Raw genomic sequence first — 19,920 nt, forward strand, 5'->3', positions numbered from 1 at the left:
ACCCTTGAGTGTTTACATGTGACAAATAAATCTCCATCTGTTTGAATTGCGTATAACAGGGATGGCCAACTCCGATCCTGGTGGGCCGCAGTGACTGCAGGTTTTTGTTCCAGCTCAGTTTCTTACTTAGAAGCTGATCCGCACCAATAACAGATCTGATTTAATTTCATGGCTTGTTCGTGTTTTAGCTCTGCCATGTCAATTCGTTCTTAAATCATAGATTTTCCTTTTCCTTTCTAATGATACATGTACTAGGTGGGGTCAACAAATACGGTGAATGCTGCTGCTGCGAGTGTCTTCAATATGGGAGTGGCGCATCTAACCTCAGTAACGGTGTGTGACCAGTTTCAACTTCTTCGGTGCAGTCAGTTGGTTGTGAGCTACGTTTGAGGGAAGGTGTGTTTAAAAGTGTGCTGTAAATCAAGGATCGCGAACAGCACATTAGCATGAAATTTTGTTTCAAATTGCTAAAAAGTGCTAAAGAAACATACAAAATGTTAAAATTAGTTGATGGTGATGCAGCAGTGACCATGAAAATGGTTTACAAGTCATTCGAGGGATTTCATAATGGTTGTGAATCGGTTGAAGACGAGGAGAGATCGGGATATCCTTCACTCATCAGAAACCCAAGAGATTGTTGAAAGAGTAAGCAAAATGATTTGATTTGACTTTTAGGGAAACTTCTGAGGATCTGAACCTCTCTTATGGTTCCGTTCAAAACATTTTAGCAACAGATTTGAACAAGAGGTGGGTGAGTGCAAAATACGTTGAAACATGTTTTGACGGTCAAACAAAAGAAGTGGCGTTTGTCAATTTTTTTGGAGTTGCGGGATTGTGCCGCTTCAGATTCCAGCTTTTTAAAAGATGTCATCACGGGAGAGGAAACTTGGGTCTATGGTTACAATCCTGAGACCGAAGTTCAGAGTTCTCGATGGAAATCACCCAGTTCTCCTCCTGCGAAAAAGCGCATCAATCAAGATCCAACATCAAGGTGATGATGATTGTGTTTTTTGACTTTGATGGAATTATGCGAGTGGAGTTTGTACCCAGGGTTAGGGGTAGGGTAGGGTTTGAAGAGATGCGCTGAAGAGCAAGACACTGGTACACAGACTCATTAAAATAAAAACTTATTTATGGTGCTCATATATAAATATATATAAACATTGCCCCAAAATGTCTTAAAAGACCACCCATAAAAGGCTACATAATAATCTAAAAAAGTATTCCAGGATCTGATAAACTTGTTCTCAAAATAAATTTAAAATCAACCTTCAACCAGATCCGAACCGTACCTAAAATTTATTTCAAATGTAGTTCTAAAAAAAGGGGAACTCATAAATATATTCAAAAATAAGGTACTTTTTGAAAAAATCTAGGAAAGGGTTTAACAAATAAATAAAGGGAGCCCTAAAAATATTTTTTAAGTTTAGGGCCCCTCCATCATGACAACACTCTGTGTCACACATCGCTTCTGGTACGGCATTATGGTGTGTCCTCATCCACCTTATTCACCAGATCTGGCACCATGCAACTTCTGGCACTTCCCCAAAGTCCAAATGACCATGAAAGGTAAACTTTTTGAATCGATTCAGAATATCGAGGCAGCCACGATAGCGAAACTAAAGACACTCACGAAAGAGAACAGCTTCAGAAAGTGGCAAGAACGAACGGTGGGATAAGCGTGTTCGAAGCAAGGGGGATTAAAGGCAATGTGTCTTTTACTGTAATAAATATTTTTTATTTAAACATTCACCGTATTTTTTGATCAAACCTCATATCGTACCAAGTGATTTGAAGTCTACAACGGATGGGTAGTTTTCAGTTCTTCACTTTCTCTTCAGTTACTCTGAGTATTTAATGAAACCAAATAGTGAATGTTGAATACATACGGGTGGAAACTGCTGGTTCCTTTGTCAGTTAGTGCTAATAAGGAGCAGTTAAAACTATACAGCTGTTTGAGACTAAAATAAGCAATTAAGGGTTCAAGCGAAACCACTAAAATGAAGAAGAAAAATGGCACTCGAGTAATAAGTGCTTCATCGGCAACGAATGATTTGTCATGAAGCAACTGGGTTGGAACAAAAACCTGAAAGCCACTGTGGCCCTCCAGCACCAACATTTCCCAGTCCTAATCTAAGTCTTAAATAGCAAATAATTTAAATTAAGTTAATTAGTAGCAAAAATTAGTCACCAATTAAGAAAATAGAATGAAAACCTGAAACCACTGCGGCCCTCCAGCACTGACGTTACTCAGGCCTGATTTAAAGGGTCTGAGGCTTAAATAGCAAGTAAATTAAATGAAGGTAATTAGTAGCAAAAATTAATCACCAACTAAGAAAATTGTTAGAGCAAAAGCCACTGCAGCCCTCCAGGATCAACATTGCACATCCCTGATTTAACACTAGAATTACCAGAGCCTACGAAAAAACTCGTATATCCGGCCCACCTTAAATCGCTTCTTAAATCCGTTCACACCTCTCCGCCAGCATCCTTTGTCCTCTAAATGTGCTGATAAAAGACAAGCTGCCAGCAGCCGGCTATTCCATCCCCCCACCGACTTAGAACGTGAGCGAAGTTTTCCCAGCTCACGCCTTGATTGATTATGTGGGAGTGAAGTGGAGTTTTACAGTGGAAATAAGAGATCATTATTCTAAAGTAATCTGTGTAAACATATTGTTAAAACAGAAACTTTTTCTTATTTTAGTAATAAATGTTACAAAATGTAGTAGGCATAAACTATAGAATATATAAAGCCCGAGTTCCAAAGATAAAATAAACACTTTCACAAAAGCTTCAAGAATGATTCAATAGCTTCTGTGGTGTAGCGTGCTAAGACTTGCCTCTTAGCGCAGAGTAGCTTTTCCTTGCCTCACAGACCTGAGTTCGATTCCCCGCTGGGGATGAAGTGTTGGTTTTTTTTTTCTTTTCTTTTAAACCTCAAACGGACATAAAATTTATACATTGGTATGCACTGTCAGTTACTGAGATCGTTATATTTTCATGTGGGATGCTCCTTTTCAAATATTTTTTTAACAATTGAGACTGCAATTAACAGGAACAACTGTCCTTATAACTTATTTTTAAGATCCATAACACACAGACAGACAGAGCACTGCGTAATAGAGAGACAGACAGGCAGAGAAGTCACTAGATATATAAATAAACAGGGAAGCCACGTGTACTGAAAGAAAAAAAGAACAACATGTGCGTTGTCCCTGCTGCACTGAATAAGCGCAGGCGCTCTAACATCACCCCTCCCCCCATCTGACTCTCTAAGTAAGATCTATATATATAGTAAGATATATATATATATCTATATATATAAGTATATTCTATAGTTTATGCCTACTACATTTTGTAACATTTATTACTAAAATATGAAAAAGTTTCTGTTTTAACAATGTGTTTACACAGATTACTTTAGAATAATGATCTCTTATTTCCACTGTAAAACTCCACTTCACTCTCACATAATCAATCAAGGCGTGAGCTGGGAAAACTTCGCTCACGTTCTAAGTCGGTGGGGGGATGGAATAGCCGGCTGCTGGCAGCTTGTCTTTTATCAGCACATTTAGAGGACAAAGGATGCTGGCGGAGAGGTGTGAACGGATTTAAGAAGCGATTTAAGGTGGGCCGGATATACTAGTTTTTTCGTAGGCTCTGGTAATTCTAGTGTTAAAGGGTCTGAGTCTTAAATAAGTTAATTGAAGTTAATTATTTGCAAAAACTGGTCACTAATTAAGAAAATAGAATGAAAACCCGTAGCCAGTGTGTTCCAGTTGGCCACCCCTGGCATAGGAGAAGGAAGTCGAATGATCAGTTTGAGGGAATTTTTTTTTTTTGGAATGCTATACCTGCCAGGACGCCAGCTGGGTTTGAAGGACTGAAGTAGAGACCGTATCGGATCCCCGCAGGGCATGTTGGGAATTGTAGTTTGGAACGGCCCTGTTGGTCTCCGTGGGTGCTACAGGTACAGATAAGCCCTTTGCAGAACCATTTCCGCCACACCCTGAAGTGCAGCCGGAAAAGTGTCAGGAAACACCTGGGGCACTTCCGGCTCATTATAAAAAAAAAAACTGCCTCGCCACTAGTCGAGGAACTGGAGTCGGGAGGAGGTGGACGAAGCTCGCTGGGAGAGAAGAAAAGGACTGGGCTTTGGTGCTGTTTCTATGTGTTGTGCTGCTGTGGGTAGCAAGAAAAGTGCTTCCCACGTGAATAAACGAGTGTTGTGTGGCAAACTTGTGTCTCTACCTGTCTGTGTTGGCTTGGGCCATCTGGCTCTAGTGCCCCTGGTTTCCAGAATGTATTGCTGTACAATGACATCTCTGATTCACATTTTACAGCTGGTATATTTTATTCTCTAAAATATAAGAAGAAAATGGATGGATGCAGGATGTAGCATCATCCAGGTGAACGCTGACCTGGCGATATTTACTTACTTCTGGTGGCTTCAGTTCAGCTCTTTGAAACGTAAAGCCAATTTTGAATTTCTTAGGCAGTTGCAGTACAGTCCTTTCACCTGTGGGTGGTGCTGAAGATAACAAGCAAACCCAATGACATCCAAAAATTGTGCAGTGCTCTCAGTGGTGGGACGGGTGCTGTGCAGTCCAGGCGTGTTGGGGTTTTTTAGAGTCCTGACTGCGCCTGCCTGATCAGAAGTCTTTGCTGTCCTCTCTACCAACTCTGATAAGGCTTTACTTATAGAAAGAGAGACACAATTACGTCATGCACAGAAAGCCTGTGGGTCTGCACCGAGTGTCGAGATTCAGGCCCTTATAAATTGCATATGAATGCATGCTGATTGCCCGATCTTGATAACTTACGGTTAAATGAAGCAGCCGTTTTAGTGATAGAAAGATATTGTGTGCATGCGTGACAGGCCTGCTAAAAATGGTAAGTCAAATTATCTTAATACTTATGTACATGGGATTTCTCAGTTTTTTTATTTTTAATAAATATGCAAAAACCTCAAGTAAACTTTTTTCACGTTGTCATTATGGGGTGTTGTGTGTAGAATTCTGAGGAAAAAAATGAATTTAATCCATTTTGGAATAAGGCTGTAACATAACAAAATGTGGGAAAAGTGATGCGCTATGAATACTTTCTGGATGCACTGTATATCCTGTAGGAGGAGAGCGGGCATCCCGGCCGGGAAGGAGGATGTGTTATTACCCGGATGGAAGGATAGTTGGGGTGGTGACCAGTGCTCCTCGTATGGGAACCCACTTGAGACACCTGTAGGGGCAGCCCTGTTGGGGTCCCTGGGGAACCAGAGAGGGCGCTGTCAGGGGAGGACCCCACTACTTTTCTTTTCTGGCATGGCACCTGAAGCACTCCTGGGTCCAGCATAAAAGGAAGCCCACTGCCACACATGGGCAACACACCACACGACAGAGAAGAGAAGGAGGAAGAGTAATTGTGATTTACTGTATTTGTGGCCTATTACTGGAGTGGTCATTGTAGATCGGCCTTTGGTGGAATAAAACGCCTTTATTTTATTCATTCAACATCTGGTGAGCTACCATGTCTGTGGTTTGGGGCTTTCAGGCGCACCTGTGTGGTCACAATCCACACAGATAGCAACTAAGACCAGGGGCCTCATGTATAAATGTTGTGTACGCCCGTTTCCACACACACATCGCGATGTATAAAAACTAAACATGCCGTAAAGCCACACACATTTCCACTTTTGTCCATACGGCGTGTTTTAGTGCGAATTCTACGCATGCCATCATACATGAGGCCCCTAGACACGAATGTCTGATGCACAGTCCACCACACTACCATGGCACCTGAAGTTGCACCAATTAGAAGAAAACAATTCAATAGGAAATGATGAAAAGGTTGTTCAGTGTTGTCTATGGATGTTAGGTTGGCAGCGTCTCACCACATAAACAGGAAGGTTTGCAGATGGAGGTTATGGATTGAGTGTCATGTCAAGAGGTCTGGAGGTGCATGAGAGAGAGAGAAAGGAGGGCCAGAGAATTGTGGGAGGACTGCTCAGGATACGTCTGAGGGAGTGAGGACTCGGGTTAAAAGCAGTGTTGGAGTAACAGACAAGACCCCAGTTTGAGAAGGTCTGCACCAGATGTCTTCTTGAAGTCTTTACCTCTGTGATCCGGTTATGGATGTGTTGAGTCATGGGGTAAAAGACCAATCCCCCCCGCCTGGTGTCGGCTTTATGCTGATGACATTGTGTTGTGTAGCACCAGGAAGGAGAAAGTGGAGAGGAAGTTGGATGAATGGAGAAGGGCTTTAGAAGATGGAGGTTTGAAGATAAACAGGGTTAAGAAGACAGAATACATGATGGGCAATGGTGATCAGGATTCAGAGGTGAGCCTGCAGGGGGTGCTTATGAAAAGAGTGGATACGTTTAAATATCGAGGATCAGTGGTAGCCCAAGGTGGAAAACTGGATGCAGAGATAACTCATAGAGTGCAGTGTGAATGGAACAATTGGAAGAAGGTCTCGGAAGTGTTGTGTGATCAAAGAATTAAGGCCAAGGTCATTATGACAGTGGTAAGGCCAGCAGTGACATATGGAGCTGAGACACGGGCAGTAAAGGTAGACATGAGAATGTTGAGATGGATGTGTGGAGCTACAAAGAAGGACAGAGTAAGAAATGAGACCATCAGAGGGATAACAAAAGTGGGAGAGACATCTAAGAAAGGACAGGTAAGTAGGTTGAGGTGGTATGAACACGATGAGGAGAAACAAGGGATATGTAGGCAAAAGAGTCATAGGAATGGAAGTGCAGGGCAGGAGAAAGCGAGGGAGACCAAAGCAGAGGTGGATGGATAAAGTTAAGGAAGATCTGAAGGAAAAAGGGTCTGACTGATGAGGAGGTGCAGGACCGAGCTGAATGGAGAAGGTTGATCAAGCACATCAAACCCACATAGAAGTAGGAGAAGATGAAGAGGAAGAAGAAGGGTCTGACTATATAAATGATCACAACCCGCTGCTTTACAATTGAACCATTGACCCCCTGGAAGTATATCTGGAATGTCGGACGATGTGTGGCCACACCGTGAACTGTCCTCTTATTTACATCCCATCTTAGTTTTAATGAAGAATTAATTGCAAGTCTGTGAATCTTAAACATAACACTAAATTCATCATGACATTTACTGTAAGAGTTAACAAAAGAGTTGTGTCAAAGTGAAAGCCCCATGCTCTTAGCCTACCTCGTGATCGTGTTGTTGGTTGCCCATGACAAGCCGCTGGAGGCCATGCTGTGCCCAAGTTGTGCCATCGGCTTCAGGTACATCCTTCTTTCCTGCAGACTGAGAGGGACAGCATTTTGTGATGAGAGTGGGTGGTCCCTGCCGGCAAAGCTGATCAACAAACTCGTAGATTGGACGCTGACACCACTGTCTACAACTGAACTAACTGACTAGCAGACTCCAGCATGTGTGGACTAGCAGCATCTGCACTGATCCTCAACGTGGGCAGCATACACTGTAGTGTGACCATGTTAGGATTCCTTGTCCAAACCTTCAGCAGCTCCATCTATCATTAAACTTGCCGATGACACCACCATCGTAGGCCTCATCACCTAACTAACAATGAGATGGCTGACCAAGTTTTGATTTGCTTTGTCGGCAAAATGGAGGAGCTGGTCAGGGGCTTGAGGACACAGCTGTCAGACCACGCTGACCTTTACCTCATGAGCAATTCTGGCTTATTAGTTATGGAAATGTATTTACCCTGGTAGGGTCTTCTCTTCGTCAAGGCTGTCTCTAAGTCGAGATCTTGGAGGAGGAAGTAAAGAACAATGGCTGTGAAGAGAAGAGCAGGACAAAGGTAGGATGAGACATCGGTGTGGCACACTAATCCAATAATGGCTATTTTCAACTACTTCTGCCATTCACACTTGGATTGGATTGTGTCCTTCTGAAGGTTCTTCTTTAGGTGATGTTAGATGAAATTTACTTAGATTACATTTTAAAACATTACACAGAGCACGTAAAAAAGTTATATTTTCAAATTAAGGGATCTGAAACTTAAAGCACACTTTATGAGAAGGGCTGAGGAGTTGTGGTGGGTTGTGTACTCTCCACGGTGATACAGAAGGCTACTTATAGTGCCCTGCAACCCAAAGGAGATTATGATTACTCTTCATAACGCACTAGTGAGACCCCAACAAGAGTATTTTATACACTTTGGGTCTCCATATTACAAAAAAAAGACATAGCACTAGAGAAAGTCCTCAAGAGAGTGAGTGGGCTGATTCAGGACCATGGAGAGGGAGCAAGAATGGGAGAGTGTACACTTCAGGAGAATGAAGATTAGGTGGTGACATAATTGAAGTGGGGTGGCACGGTGGCGCAGTGGTAGCGCTGCTGCCTCGCAGTTAGGAGACCTGGGTTCACTTCCCGGGTCCTCCCTGCATGGAGTTTGCATGTTCTCCCCATGTCTGCGTGGGTTTCCTCCGGGCGCTCCGGTTTCCTCCCACAGTCCAAAGACATGCAGGTTAGGTGGATTGGCGATTCTAAATTGGCCCTAGTGTGTGCTTGGTGTTTGTGTGTGTCCTGCGGTGGGTTGGGACCCTGCCCAGGATTACTTCCTGCCTTACGCCCTGTGTTGGCTGGGATTGGCTCCAGCAGACCCCCGTGACCCTGTGTTCGGATTCAGCGGGTTGGAAAATGGATGGGTGGATGGATGATTGAAGTGTTTCAGGACAGCAGTGACAAGCTGTTCTTTTCAAATGAGATCTTCAGGAAGAACATGGAGATACAGTTGGAAACTTCTCGAGTTTTTCTTCGTCCTTAGACAAAAGGAATAAATAACCGAGTAGGGCGGTAGAGAGTCCAGTCAGGTCAGGTCAGGTTGTGGAGCAGGCACTGGCACAGCACTCTGGTTACATGCCCAGCATTCCCTATCCATTGTCCTTGCGATCTGACATTGTTGAGGTCTCTGGAGCCACACCAGACGTCTCGTTGCAGGACAGCCATTCAGCGTTAGCCTGCTTCACAGTCAGCTTCTGGCTCTCCAGAACTGAGCTGGGTACCGCAGACTGGACTCCTTTGGTGTCTCTTCAGAAAATCTGTGGGTCCCGCTGGTTTGACTTTGTGTTGCTCATGGAGTCCCGAATGAGGCACATTACCTGCATTGTGAAGGAGCATCAGTTACAGCACTACGGCCATTGGCATGATTACCCGAGGGTGATCTGACTCATTGCTGAGTGCCCGAACAGCTGGACCAGGCTGAGGGGATATCCACGTAGCATCAGACTGTGGCAGATAGAGGGTCATTTCCGGAGGGTGGGACTGGACCATGTGTCTGTCTGGGGGGTTGCCAACCAGAATCCCAAACTGTTTCGTTGTGTGTTGGGTGCTCCCCAACCTGACCTGATCAGAACAGCAGATATCCAACAATATCAAGCCCACCCCAGCATCTTACCTTGATGTGTGGACATCTTGATTGTTCAGGAGATCAGTGGCTGTAAGAAAAACAAGCAAAGCAAATGTAATAACTGGGCACCTGTTGATTGCAGCCCCTGAGTTGTGGGTTACGGTGGGGGCACCTTACCTTCTGCGCCAAGACTGAAGTTGTCTTCCCAGCTTGCTCCCAGGGTTGGGAATGATTCTGAGGGCAAAAGAGCATTTCAGTGGAGCACAAACAACTTCCCAAAGAAAACAAGAAATGAATAAACCGGCCACCACTTACCGACAGAAAGGCGCTTTAAATCTTCTGGAAAGAGGTCTCTGGCCGCCCTGGAGCTGCAGGGAAAGAAGCAGAAGCAGTTCATTCTGCATGAGCACACTGCCTTGGGGAACTCCATATGAAAAGATCTCCTCTCCAGTGCCCATTTAAACCTAAATCTCCATGTATACCTCCCGGTACCCTGACTGAGTGGGATTGATGAATGGATGGATGGTATCATACCCTCATTCTGCATACCAGTCTGCTGCTTTGTCTCCTGTCAAGTTCAAACCTTCAAACATTTTCGTGTAATGGCATTTTATGAATGGTGCCGTGTAAAGGGTAACAGTAACTGATTGGGGGGACTTGGGGTTTTCTCTGAAAATGAAGTGTGTCCTCAACCTGCTAGTGCTCAGAGAAACAAGCTGTTGGAAATACGTTTTGGTAGCTGCGCATGTTTGTGTCCTTAGAAGGATGGATGGATGTGTAGAGTTCTGGTGCTTATGCCCGCAACACTGGGCATCGCGTCCACACTCAGCCTCATTGCCCAAACTGTAGCCTTCGTAACTTGTCGTGATGGAATGATAAACCCCTGGAGGGCCCACTCCTTCATTTCAAGGAAAGAGGGGATCAAAAAAAGCAACGTCTTCAAACCAGTTCAGGATGGGTGAGACATTTTCTGGCAGCACTTGGGGCAAGCAGCCCCCAGACAGAGTGCCAGTCCATCACACATGCACCCAGAATCAATTTGGGATCGCCAGTCAGCCTAACCTGCACACTTCTGGGGATGTTGAGATGTGATGACTGCAGTGGGCTGGCGCCCTGCCAGGGTTTGTCTCCTGCCTTGCGCCTGTGTTGGCGGGGATTGGCTCCAGCAGACCCCTGTGACCCTGTAATTAGGATGTAGCGGATTGGATAATGGATGGATGGATGGAGATGTGACGATTAGGAGCTTTTATACTCACTGGCCACTTTATTAGGTACACTGGGTTGGACCCCATTTGGCCTTCAGAACTGCCGTAATTCTTCATGGTATAGACTCAACAAGGTGCTGGAAACACTCCTCAGGAATTTTGGTCCATATGGACATGACAGCATCACGCAGTTACTGCAGATTTGTCAGCAGCACATCCACAATGTGAATTTCTTGCTCCATGACATCCCAAAGGTGCTCTGTTGGATTGAGATCTGGTGACTGTGGAGGCCGCTTGAGTCCAGTGAACTCATTGTCATGGTCAAGAAACCAGTTTGAGATGATCTGATCTTTGTGATGTGGCATATTATCCTGCTGGAAGGAGCCATTAGAAGATAGCGGTCATAAAGGGATGGACATAGTCAGCAACAATACTAGACTGTGGCATTTAAACAATGCTCAGTTGGTACTAAGGGGCCCAAAGTGTGCCAAGAAAATATCCCCCACACCATTACACCAGCAGCACCAGCCCGAACCATTGATACAAGGCAGGATGGATCCCTGCTTTCCTGTTGTTGACGCCAAATTCTGACCCTAACATCTGAATGTCGCAGCTGAAATTGAGACTCGGCAGACCAGGCGACGTTTCTCCCATCTTCTGTTGTCCAATTTTGGTGATCCTGTGTGGATTGTAGTCTCAGTTGCCTGTTCTTAGCTGTCAGGAGTGATGCCCAGTGTGGTCTCCTGCTGCTGTAGCCCACCTGCTTCAAGGTTCTACGTGTTGTGCATTCAGAGATGCTCTTCTGCACACCTCAGTTGTAATGAGTGGTTATTTGAGTTTCTGTTGCCATTCTATCATTTCATACCAGTCTGGCCATTCTCCTCTGACCTCTGACATCAACAAGGCATTTCCGCCCAGAGAACTGCCAATCGCTGGATATTTTCCCTTTTTTTTCCCTGTAAACCCTAGAGATGGTTGTGCGTGAAAATCCCAGTAGATCAGCAGTTTCTGAAATACTCAGAGCAGCCCGTCTGGCACCAACACCACCACGTTCAGAGTCACTTCAATCATCTTTCTTCCACATTGTGATGGTCGGTTTGAACTTCAGCAGGTCGTCTTGATGTCTACAGGTCGAAATGCATTGAGTTGCTACCATGTGATTGATTGGCTGATTAGAGTCAAACAGGCGTACCTAATGGCCGGTGAGTGTGTGTGACAGGAGAGCTGTGCCAACGGCTGGCAAAGAACTGAATGAAATGGAACCCCAGGTGCCTTCACGTGCTGTTACTACGTGTTTGGTTCTTTTGTGCTCTTTCAGGTGGTTACAAAAGGATTAAACGCGGATTAAAAAGAGCTGTGATGGGGCGGAGAAAGGAGGCAGAAGTGGGATAAGAGCTGAAAGGAGAACAGAAAAGACAAACGCATGGGGTGTGACGTCACAGGCTTAGCAGGTTCGAATTTCACCGAGTGACAACTCTGGTTCTAAAACCTGCTTTTAATTTATAGAGCAGCTTTGTCAGTGATTACTCTTGGAATGCAACTTACAAAACAATGTTCTGTTATCTTTGGAAATAGAGAACAAAGTGGTGCTCACTTTATCTGGAGAGGTGAGGTACACACCCCTCTGCCAGCGGCATTAGGGGTTCATCGTGCACAGCTCTGCCATTCTCGCCCACATGGTGGAGTGAAGTTGGCAGAAACTCTGCTAAAAGAAACTGTTCTACTAATTATATATCAATGTGATGTACAGTAGGTCAGGTCAGGTTGGGGAGCATGTACTGGTACAGCATGTTTCCATGCCCACCGCACAACAAAATACAATACAATACAGTTTATTTTTGTATAGCCCAAAATCACACAGGAAGTGCCGCAATGGGCTTTAACAGGCCCTGCCTCTTGACAGCCCCCCAGCCTTGACTCTCTAAGAAGACAAGGAAAAACTCCCAAAAAAACCTAGTAGGGAAAAATGGAAGAAACCTTGGGAAAGGCACAACAAAACAGCTTGGGATCCTGGTTGGCAACCCCCCCGGACAGGCATGCGGTCCAGTCCGACCCTCTGGAAATGACCTTCTATCTGCTTCAGCCAGGCATTATGTGAGCGTCCCCTTGGCCTGGTCCAGCCACTCAGGTCTTAAGCAATGACCCAGATCACCCTCAGGGAATCGTGCCACGTGGCCATGGTGCCCTAAGTGACGCTCCCTCACAGTGCAGGTAATGTGCCTCATTCAGGACTCCATGAATAACTGCTCATTCGACACAAAGTCAAACCAGTGATACCCAAGGATTCTCCGAAGAGACACAGCACTGAAGGAGTCTAATCTTCATCTTGGCTTTTACCAGGACACTCGCAAGCCCAGACACTCAGACTCCTCGCTCAGTCTCTCGAGTACCCCGATCAGAGCCTCTATTGAGCAAGCGAAAGATAACAGCATCGTCAGCAAACTGGACAGCCACTGGACCCCACAACCCTGGCCAGCACCCAGTCCATGCAAGCATTAAACAGAATAGGAGCAAAAACAGACCTTCTGGGGAAAAATACAGAAGTTTTGACTTCACTCTGCACAGCACTCACAGTACCAGTGTACTAACTTTAGGGGGAATCCCACAAAGTCTCAGGATGTCCCACAGGGCAGCTTGATCAACTGAGTCAAATGCTTTATGAAAATCAACAAAGGCTGCAAAGAAACTGCCGATATTAGATATTATGTAGGTGTGTATTGATTTCCTTATTACCATTATTGTACTTGCCCTAATTTAACTTGTTTTTTTATTTGTGTGCCATTTTGTAAAGCAGTTTAGAGAGCTACTCTCTGTGTAATAAAATGTGTCTTAGAAGTAAATGTCATTGTTGGAAAGAAAGAAAGAAAGAAAGAAAGAAAGAAAGAAAGAAAGAAAGAAAGAAAGAAAGAAAGCTGGGAAATACCCTTCAGCTGGAAAAGCCATTAAAAGACGCAACCTCCACCTTGCATTCTCACTTCACATTCTCCTGTTGTTGGTGCTTATTCACGCTGGGTACTCCTGCCTTTCACATCTGTCTGTCTATCTATCTATCTATCTATCTATCTATCTATCTATCTATCTATCTATCTATCTATCTATCTATCTATCTATAATATAGTGCCTTTCATATCTATCTACTGTATCTATTATATAGTGCCTTTCATATCTATCTATCTATCTATCTATCTATCTATCTATCATATAGTGCCTTTCATATCTATCTACTGTATCTATTATATAGTGCCTTTCATATCTATCTATCTATAATATAGTGCCTTTCATATCTATCTATCTATTTATTATATAGTGCCTTTCATATCTATCTACTGTATCTATTATATAGTGCCTTTCATATCTATCTATCTATCTATCTATCTATCTATCTATCTATCTATCTATAATATAGTGCCTTTCATATCTATCTATCTATTTATTATATAGTGCCTTTCATATCTATCTACTGTATCTATCTATTATATAGTGGCTTTCATATCTATCTATCTATCTATAATATAGTGCCTTTCATATCTATCTATCTATAATATAGTGCCTTTCATATCTATCTATCTATCTATCTATCTATCTATCTATCTATCTATCTATCTATCTATCTATCTATAATATAGTGCCTGTCATATCTATCTACTGTATCTATCTATTATATAGTGGCTTTCATATCTATCTATCTATCTATCTATCTATCTATCTATCTATCTATCTATCTATCTATAATATAGTGCCTTTCATATCTATCTATTTATTATATAGTGCCTTTCATATCTATCTATCTATCTATCTATCTATCTATCTATCTATCTATCTATCTATCTATAATATAGTGCCTTTCATATCTATCTACTGTATCTATCTATTATATAGTGGCTTTCATATCTATCTATCTATCTATAATATAGTGCCTTTCATATCTATCTATTTATTATATAGTGCCTTTCATATCTATCTATCTATCTATCTATCTATAATATAGTGCCTTTCATATCTATCTACTGTATCTATCTATTATATAGTGGCTTTCATATCTATCTATCTATCTATAATATAGTGCCTTTCATATCTATCTATTTATTATATAGTGCCTTTCATATCTATCTATCTATCTATAATATAGTGCCTTTCATATCTATCTACTGTATCTATTATATAGTGCCTTTCATATCTATCTATCTATCTATCTATCTATCTATCTATAATATAGTGCCTTTCATATCTATCTACTGTATCTATTATATAGTGCCTTTCATATCTATCTATCTATAATATAGTGCCTTTCATATCTATCTATCTATTTATTATATAGTGCCTTTCAAATCTATCTACTGTATCTATTATATAGTGCCTTTCATATCTATCTATCTATCTATCTATCTATCTATCTATCTATAATATAGTGCCTTTCATATCTATCTCTCTATTTATTATATAGTGCCTTTCATATCTATCTATCTATCTATCTATAATATAGTGCCTTTCATATCTATCTATCTATCTATCTATCTATCTATCTATCTATCTATCTATCTATAATATAGTGCCTGTCATATCTATCTACTGTATCTATCTATTATATAGTGCCTTTCATATCTATCTATCTATCTATCTATCTATCTATCTATCTATCTATGATATAGTGCCTTTCATATCTATCTATTTATTATATAGTGCCTTTCATATCTATCTATCTATCTATCTATCTATCTATCTATCTATCTATCTATCTATCTATCTATAATATAGTGCCTTTCATATCTATCTACTGTATCTATCTATTATATAGTGGCTTTCATATCTATCTATCTATCTATCTATAATATAGTGCCTTTCATATCTATCTATTTATTATATAGTGCCTTTCATATCTATCTATCTATCTATCTATCTATCTATCTATCTATCTATCTATCTATAATATAGTGCCTTTCATATCTATCTACTGTATCTATCTATTATATAGTGGCTTTCATATCTATCTATCTATCTATAATATAGTGCCTTTCATATCTATCTATTTATTATATAGTGCCTTTCATATCTATCTATCTATCTATCTATCTATCTATCTATCTATCTATAATATAGTGCCTTTCATATCTATCTATCTATTTATTATATAGTGCCTTTCATATCTATCTATCTATCTATCTATAATATAGTGCCTTTCATATCTATCTATCTATCTATCTATCTATCTATCTATCTATCTATCTATCTATCTATCATATAGTGCCTGTCATATCTATCTACTGTATCTATCTATTATATAGTGGCTTTCATATCTATCTATCTATCTATCTATCTATCTATCTATCTATCTATCTATAATATAGTGCCTTTCATATCTATCTATTTATTGTATAGTGCCTTTCATATCTATCTATCTATCTATCTATCTATCTATCTATCTATCTATCTATCTATCTATCTATCTATCTATCTATCTATCTATCTATAATATAGTGCCTTTCATATCTATCTACTGTATCTATCTATTATATAGTGGCTTTCATATCTATCTATCTATCTATAATATAGTGCCTTTCATATCTATCTATTTATTATATAGTGCCTTTCATATCTATCTATCTATCTATCTATCTATCTATCTATCTATCTATCTATAATATAGTGCCTTTCATATCTATCTATTTATTATATAGTGCCTTTCATATCTATCTATCTATCTATCTATCTATCTATCTATCTATCTATCTATCTATAATATAGTGCCTTTCATATCTATCTATCTATCTATCTATCTATCTATCTATCTATCTATCTATCTATCTATCTATCTATCTATCATATAGTGCCTGTCATATCTATCTACTGTATCTATCTATTATATAGTGGCTTTCATATCTATCTATCTATCTATCTATCTATCTATCTATCTATCTATCTATCTATCTATAATATAGTGCCTTTCATATCTATCTATTTATTGTATAGTGCCTTTCATATCTATCTATCTATCTATCTATCTATCTATCTATCTATCTATCTATCTATCTATCTATCTATCTATCTATAATATAGTGCCTTTCATATCTATCTACTGTATCTATCTATTATATAGTGGCTTTCATATCTATCTATCTATCTATAATATAGTGCCTTTCATATCTATCTATTTATTATATAGTGCCTTTCATATCTATCTATCTATCTATCTATCTATCTATCTATCTATCTATCTATCTATCTATCTATCTATAATATAGTGCCTTTCATATCTATCTACTGTATCTATCTATTATATAGTGGCTTTCATATCTATCTATCTATCTATAATATAGTGCCTTTCTTATCTATCTATTTATTATATAGTGCCTTTCATATCTATCTATCTATCTATAATATAGTGCCTTTCATATCTATCTATCTATCTATCTATCTATCTATAATATAGTGCCTGTCATATCTATCTACTGTATCTATCTATTATATAGTGGCTTTCATATCTATCTATCTATCTATCTATCTATCTATCTATCTATCTATCTATCTATCTATCTATCATATAGTGCCTTTCATATCTATCTATTTATTATATAGTGCCTTTCATATCTATCTATCTATCTATCTATCTATCTATCTATCTATCTATCTATCTATCTATCTATAATATAGTGCCTTTCATATCTATCTATTTATTATATAGTGCCTTTCATATCTATCTATCTATCTATCTATCTATCTATCTATCTATCTATCTATCTATCTATCTATCTATCTATAATATAGTGCCTTTCATATCTATCTACTGTATCTATCTATTATATAGTGGCTTTCATATCTATCTATCTATCTATAATATAGTGCCTTTCATATCTATCTATTTATTATATAGTGCCTTTCATATCTATCTATCTATCTATCTATCTATCTATCTATCTATCTATCTATCTATCTATCTATCTATCTATCTATCTATCATATAGTGCCAGTTTGGCATTTGAATTAGATTGTTATTCTTTGCTGTTATCATTTTATTTATTCCTTTATAATGGTATCATGTAGTACTTGCAGAATGCTGTGCATGTTGTCCGTTATCAAAGGCACTATATAATATGAAGATTAACAGGCAGTTGCTTCTCAGGTCTCTACTTTGTCCTCATGCCCTTATCAGTGCCCGTGTGTCTTTTTGTGAAAGCAGGTGATGAAGGTGATAATCAGTGGACCACCAGAGTTTTTTTTTTTTGTGAGCCATGTAGACCATTTCCTTTGACTTTCTATCATTACATTATAAAACATTTAGATGTGACAATAACTCGTAGTTGGCATTTCGAATTGTGCCCCCACATGCAGTACACCCCCATCATTCAATTCTATGCGGCTTTGGTGTGTTTTCTGCTGTTTTACGAGTCCAGTGTCCATTGCAGGACATTGTCATTTATCACTTCTTCAGCTAGAAAAAGTGACAAGTGACATGGAGTAATGCTGGTGCCTGATGGTAGCAGAAGTCTAAGGTGACGATTTCCTAAACTGGCCGCTCTTGTCTACTTAAGTTCCCACTGGCAGATCGGTTCACCTGCCGTGTTTCATGTGGGCACCCCGAGTGTCATTGTCTACAACGGACTGGCGCCCCCTGCAGGCCTGGATTCTGTTGGCAATGATTTACCTCTGTGACCCCAACCAGAAAAACGCAGTTTAAAAAACAGATGACATTTAATCCGTAGCTTTTAGCGTGGACTCATTTGGCTGCTGCTAAGTACCTTTTGTCAAGTGAACTTTAGAAGTGAGAAGGCAAAGCCCGCTGAAAAAGGAAGCAGAAGTAACACAAGAATAGGATGGAGAAGCAGTGGCCAGAGGGGGCTGCCCCTGTGACGCTCAGCGCTGTTCTCCCATTGAGGTGCTGCCCCCAATTCCACACACTTCACTTCCCAAATCCTCCTACCTCACACACACCCAGTATGTTATAACAATGGCACTCACTTCTTCTCTTTTATTTGTGTTTTTCCCCTTAATTAGTAATGGCTGTCTGCTCAGTTCATGTTTTAAAGGTAACGCCTGTTGAACTTTAGAATTATTTTTATTGGGCCGATGCCTTTATCCAAGGTGCCTTACAACATTAATGACACAGTTGGTTTCATTTCTTTTGATTTTCCAATTGGAGCACAGACAGGTGAAGTGAGTCGCTCAGGGTCAGGGTCCTCCCACCCACTTATACAGGGCAGCTGGAGCCTAACCCAGCAACCATCAGGCATAAGGCAGGAGCTGCCAGTCCATCATGGGGCAAACACTCAGGCACTCTCAGAATCTATATATTGTGGAATACTGCGGCGCGTAAGCCAACACAGACAGGCAGAGACACGAATTGCCACACAACACGTGTTTATTTACAGCCAGGGAAGCGGTCAGCACAGTCCATACAGCACCACAACACAACACAGTCCTTTCTTCAGTTGTCATTTCCCAGTCCTTCCGCCTCTACTTCTCCCTCGCAAGCTTCATCCTCTTCCTCTCGACTCTGACTCTCCAAATGGAGTGAGGCGGCTCCTTTTATGATGGCCCTGGGAGTGCTCAAGATGGCTCATTAATCGGACCTGGGATCACTCCCAGGTGTGGTGAGAGCCCAGTGTGGAGCTCTGCAGCTCCCCCTGGCAGCCTCCATGGAACCCAACAGGGTTGTGCCACACTCCAACTCCCAGCTGCCCTCTAGTGTCCCAGGGAAGGTAGTGCCCTGCTGATGCTCTCTCCTCTGGTCCTTCCATGCAGTTATATATCTATATATACATATATGTATATTTGTGTCTATATATATATATATATATATATATATATATAATCCATCCATCCACCCATTATCCAACCTGCTATATCCTAGCAAAGGGTCACGGGGGTCCACTGGAGCCAGTCCCAGCCAGCACAGGGCACAATGCAGGAAAAAATCCCGGGCAGGGCGCCAGCCCACTGCAGGACACAAATCTACACACCAAGCGCACACACTAGGGACAATTTAGGATCGGCAATGCACCTAACCTGCATGTCTTTGGACTGTTGGAGGAAACCCACGCAGACACGGGGAGAACATGCAAACTCCACGCAGGGAGGACCCGGGAAGCGAACCCGTTGCCACTGCACCACCGCCCTATATATATATATATATATATATATAGTACTGTGCAAAAGTTTTAGGCAGGTGTGAAAAAATGCTGTAAACAAAGAATGCTTTCAGAAATGGAAGTGTTAATCATTTATTTTCATCAATCAACAAAATGCAGTGAATGAACAAAAGAGAAATCTAAATCAAATCAATATTTGGTGTGACCACCCTTTGCTTTCAAAACAGCATCAATTCTTCTAGGTACACTTGCACACAGTTTTTGAAGGAACTCGGCTG

General features: G+C 41.1%; 1 protein-coding gene across 2 annotated transcripts in view; it reads right to left on the reverse strand.

Moving 5' to 3' along the window:
- Positions 1-19,920, reverse strand: part of tespa1 (thymocyte expressed, positive selection associated 1) — a 120,978-nt gene that overhangs the window by 49,894 nt on the left and 51,164 nt on the right. For both annotated transcript variants that reach the window (XM_028798511.2, XM_028798510.2), the window contains exons 4-8: positions 9,670-9,722; positions 9,532-9,588; positions 9,403-9,442; positions 7,707-7,778; positions 7,185-7,283 (exon numbers count right to left, since the gene is read on the reverse strand). In XM_028798511.2, the coding sequence (XP_028654344.1) occupies positions 7,185-7,283; positions 7,707-7,778; positions 9,403-9,442; positions 9,532-9,588; positions 9,670-9,722 (321 nt within the window). The remainder of the gene's footprint in view (positions 1-7,184; positions 7,284-7,706; positions 7,779-9,402; positions 9,443-9,531; positions 9,589-9,669; positions 9,723-19,920) is intronic.

This window comes from Erpetoichthys calabaricus, chromosome 3 (genome assembly GCF_900747795.2).
Source record: "Erpetoichthys calabaricus chromosome 3, fErpCal1.3, whole genome shotgun sequence".
Lineage (NCBI taxonomy): Eukaryota > Metazoa > Chordata > Cladistia > Polypteriformes > Polypteridae > Erpetoichthys > Erpetoichthys calabaricus.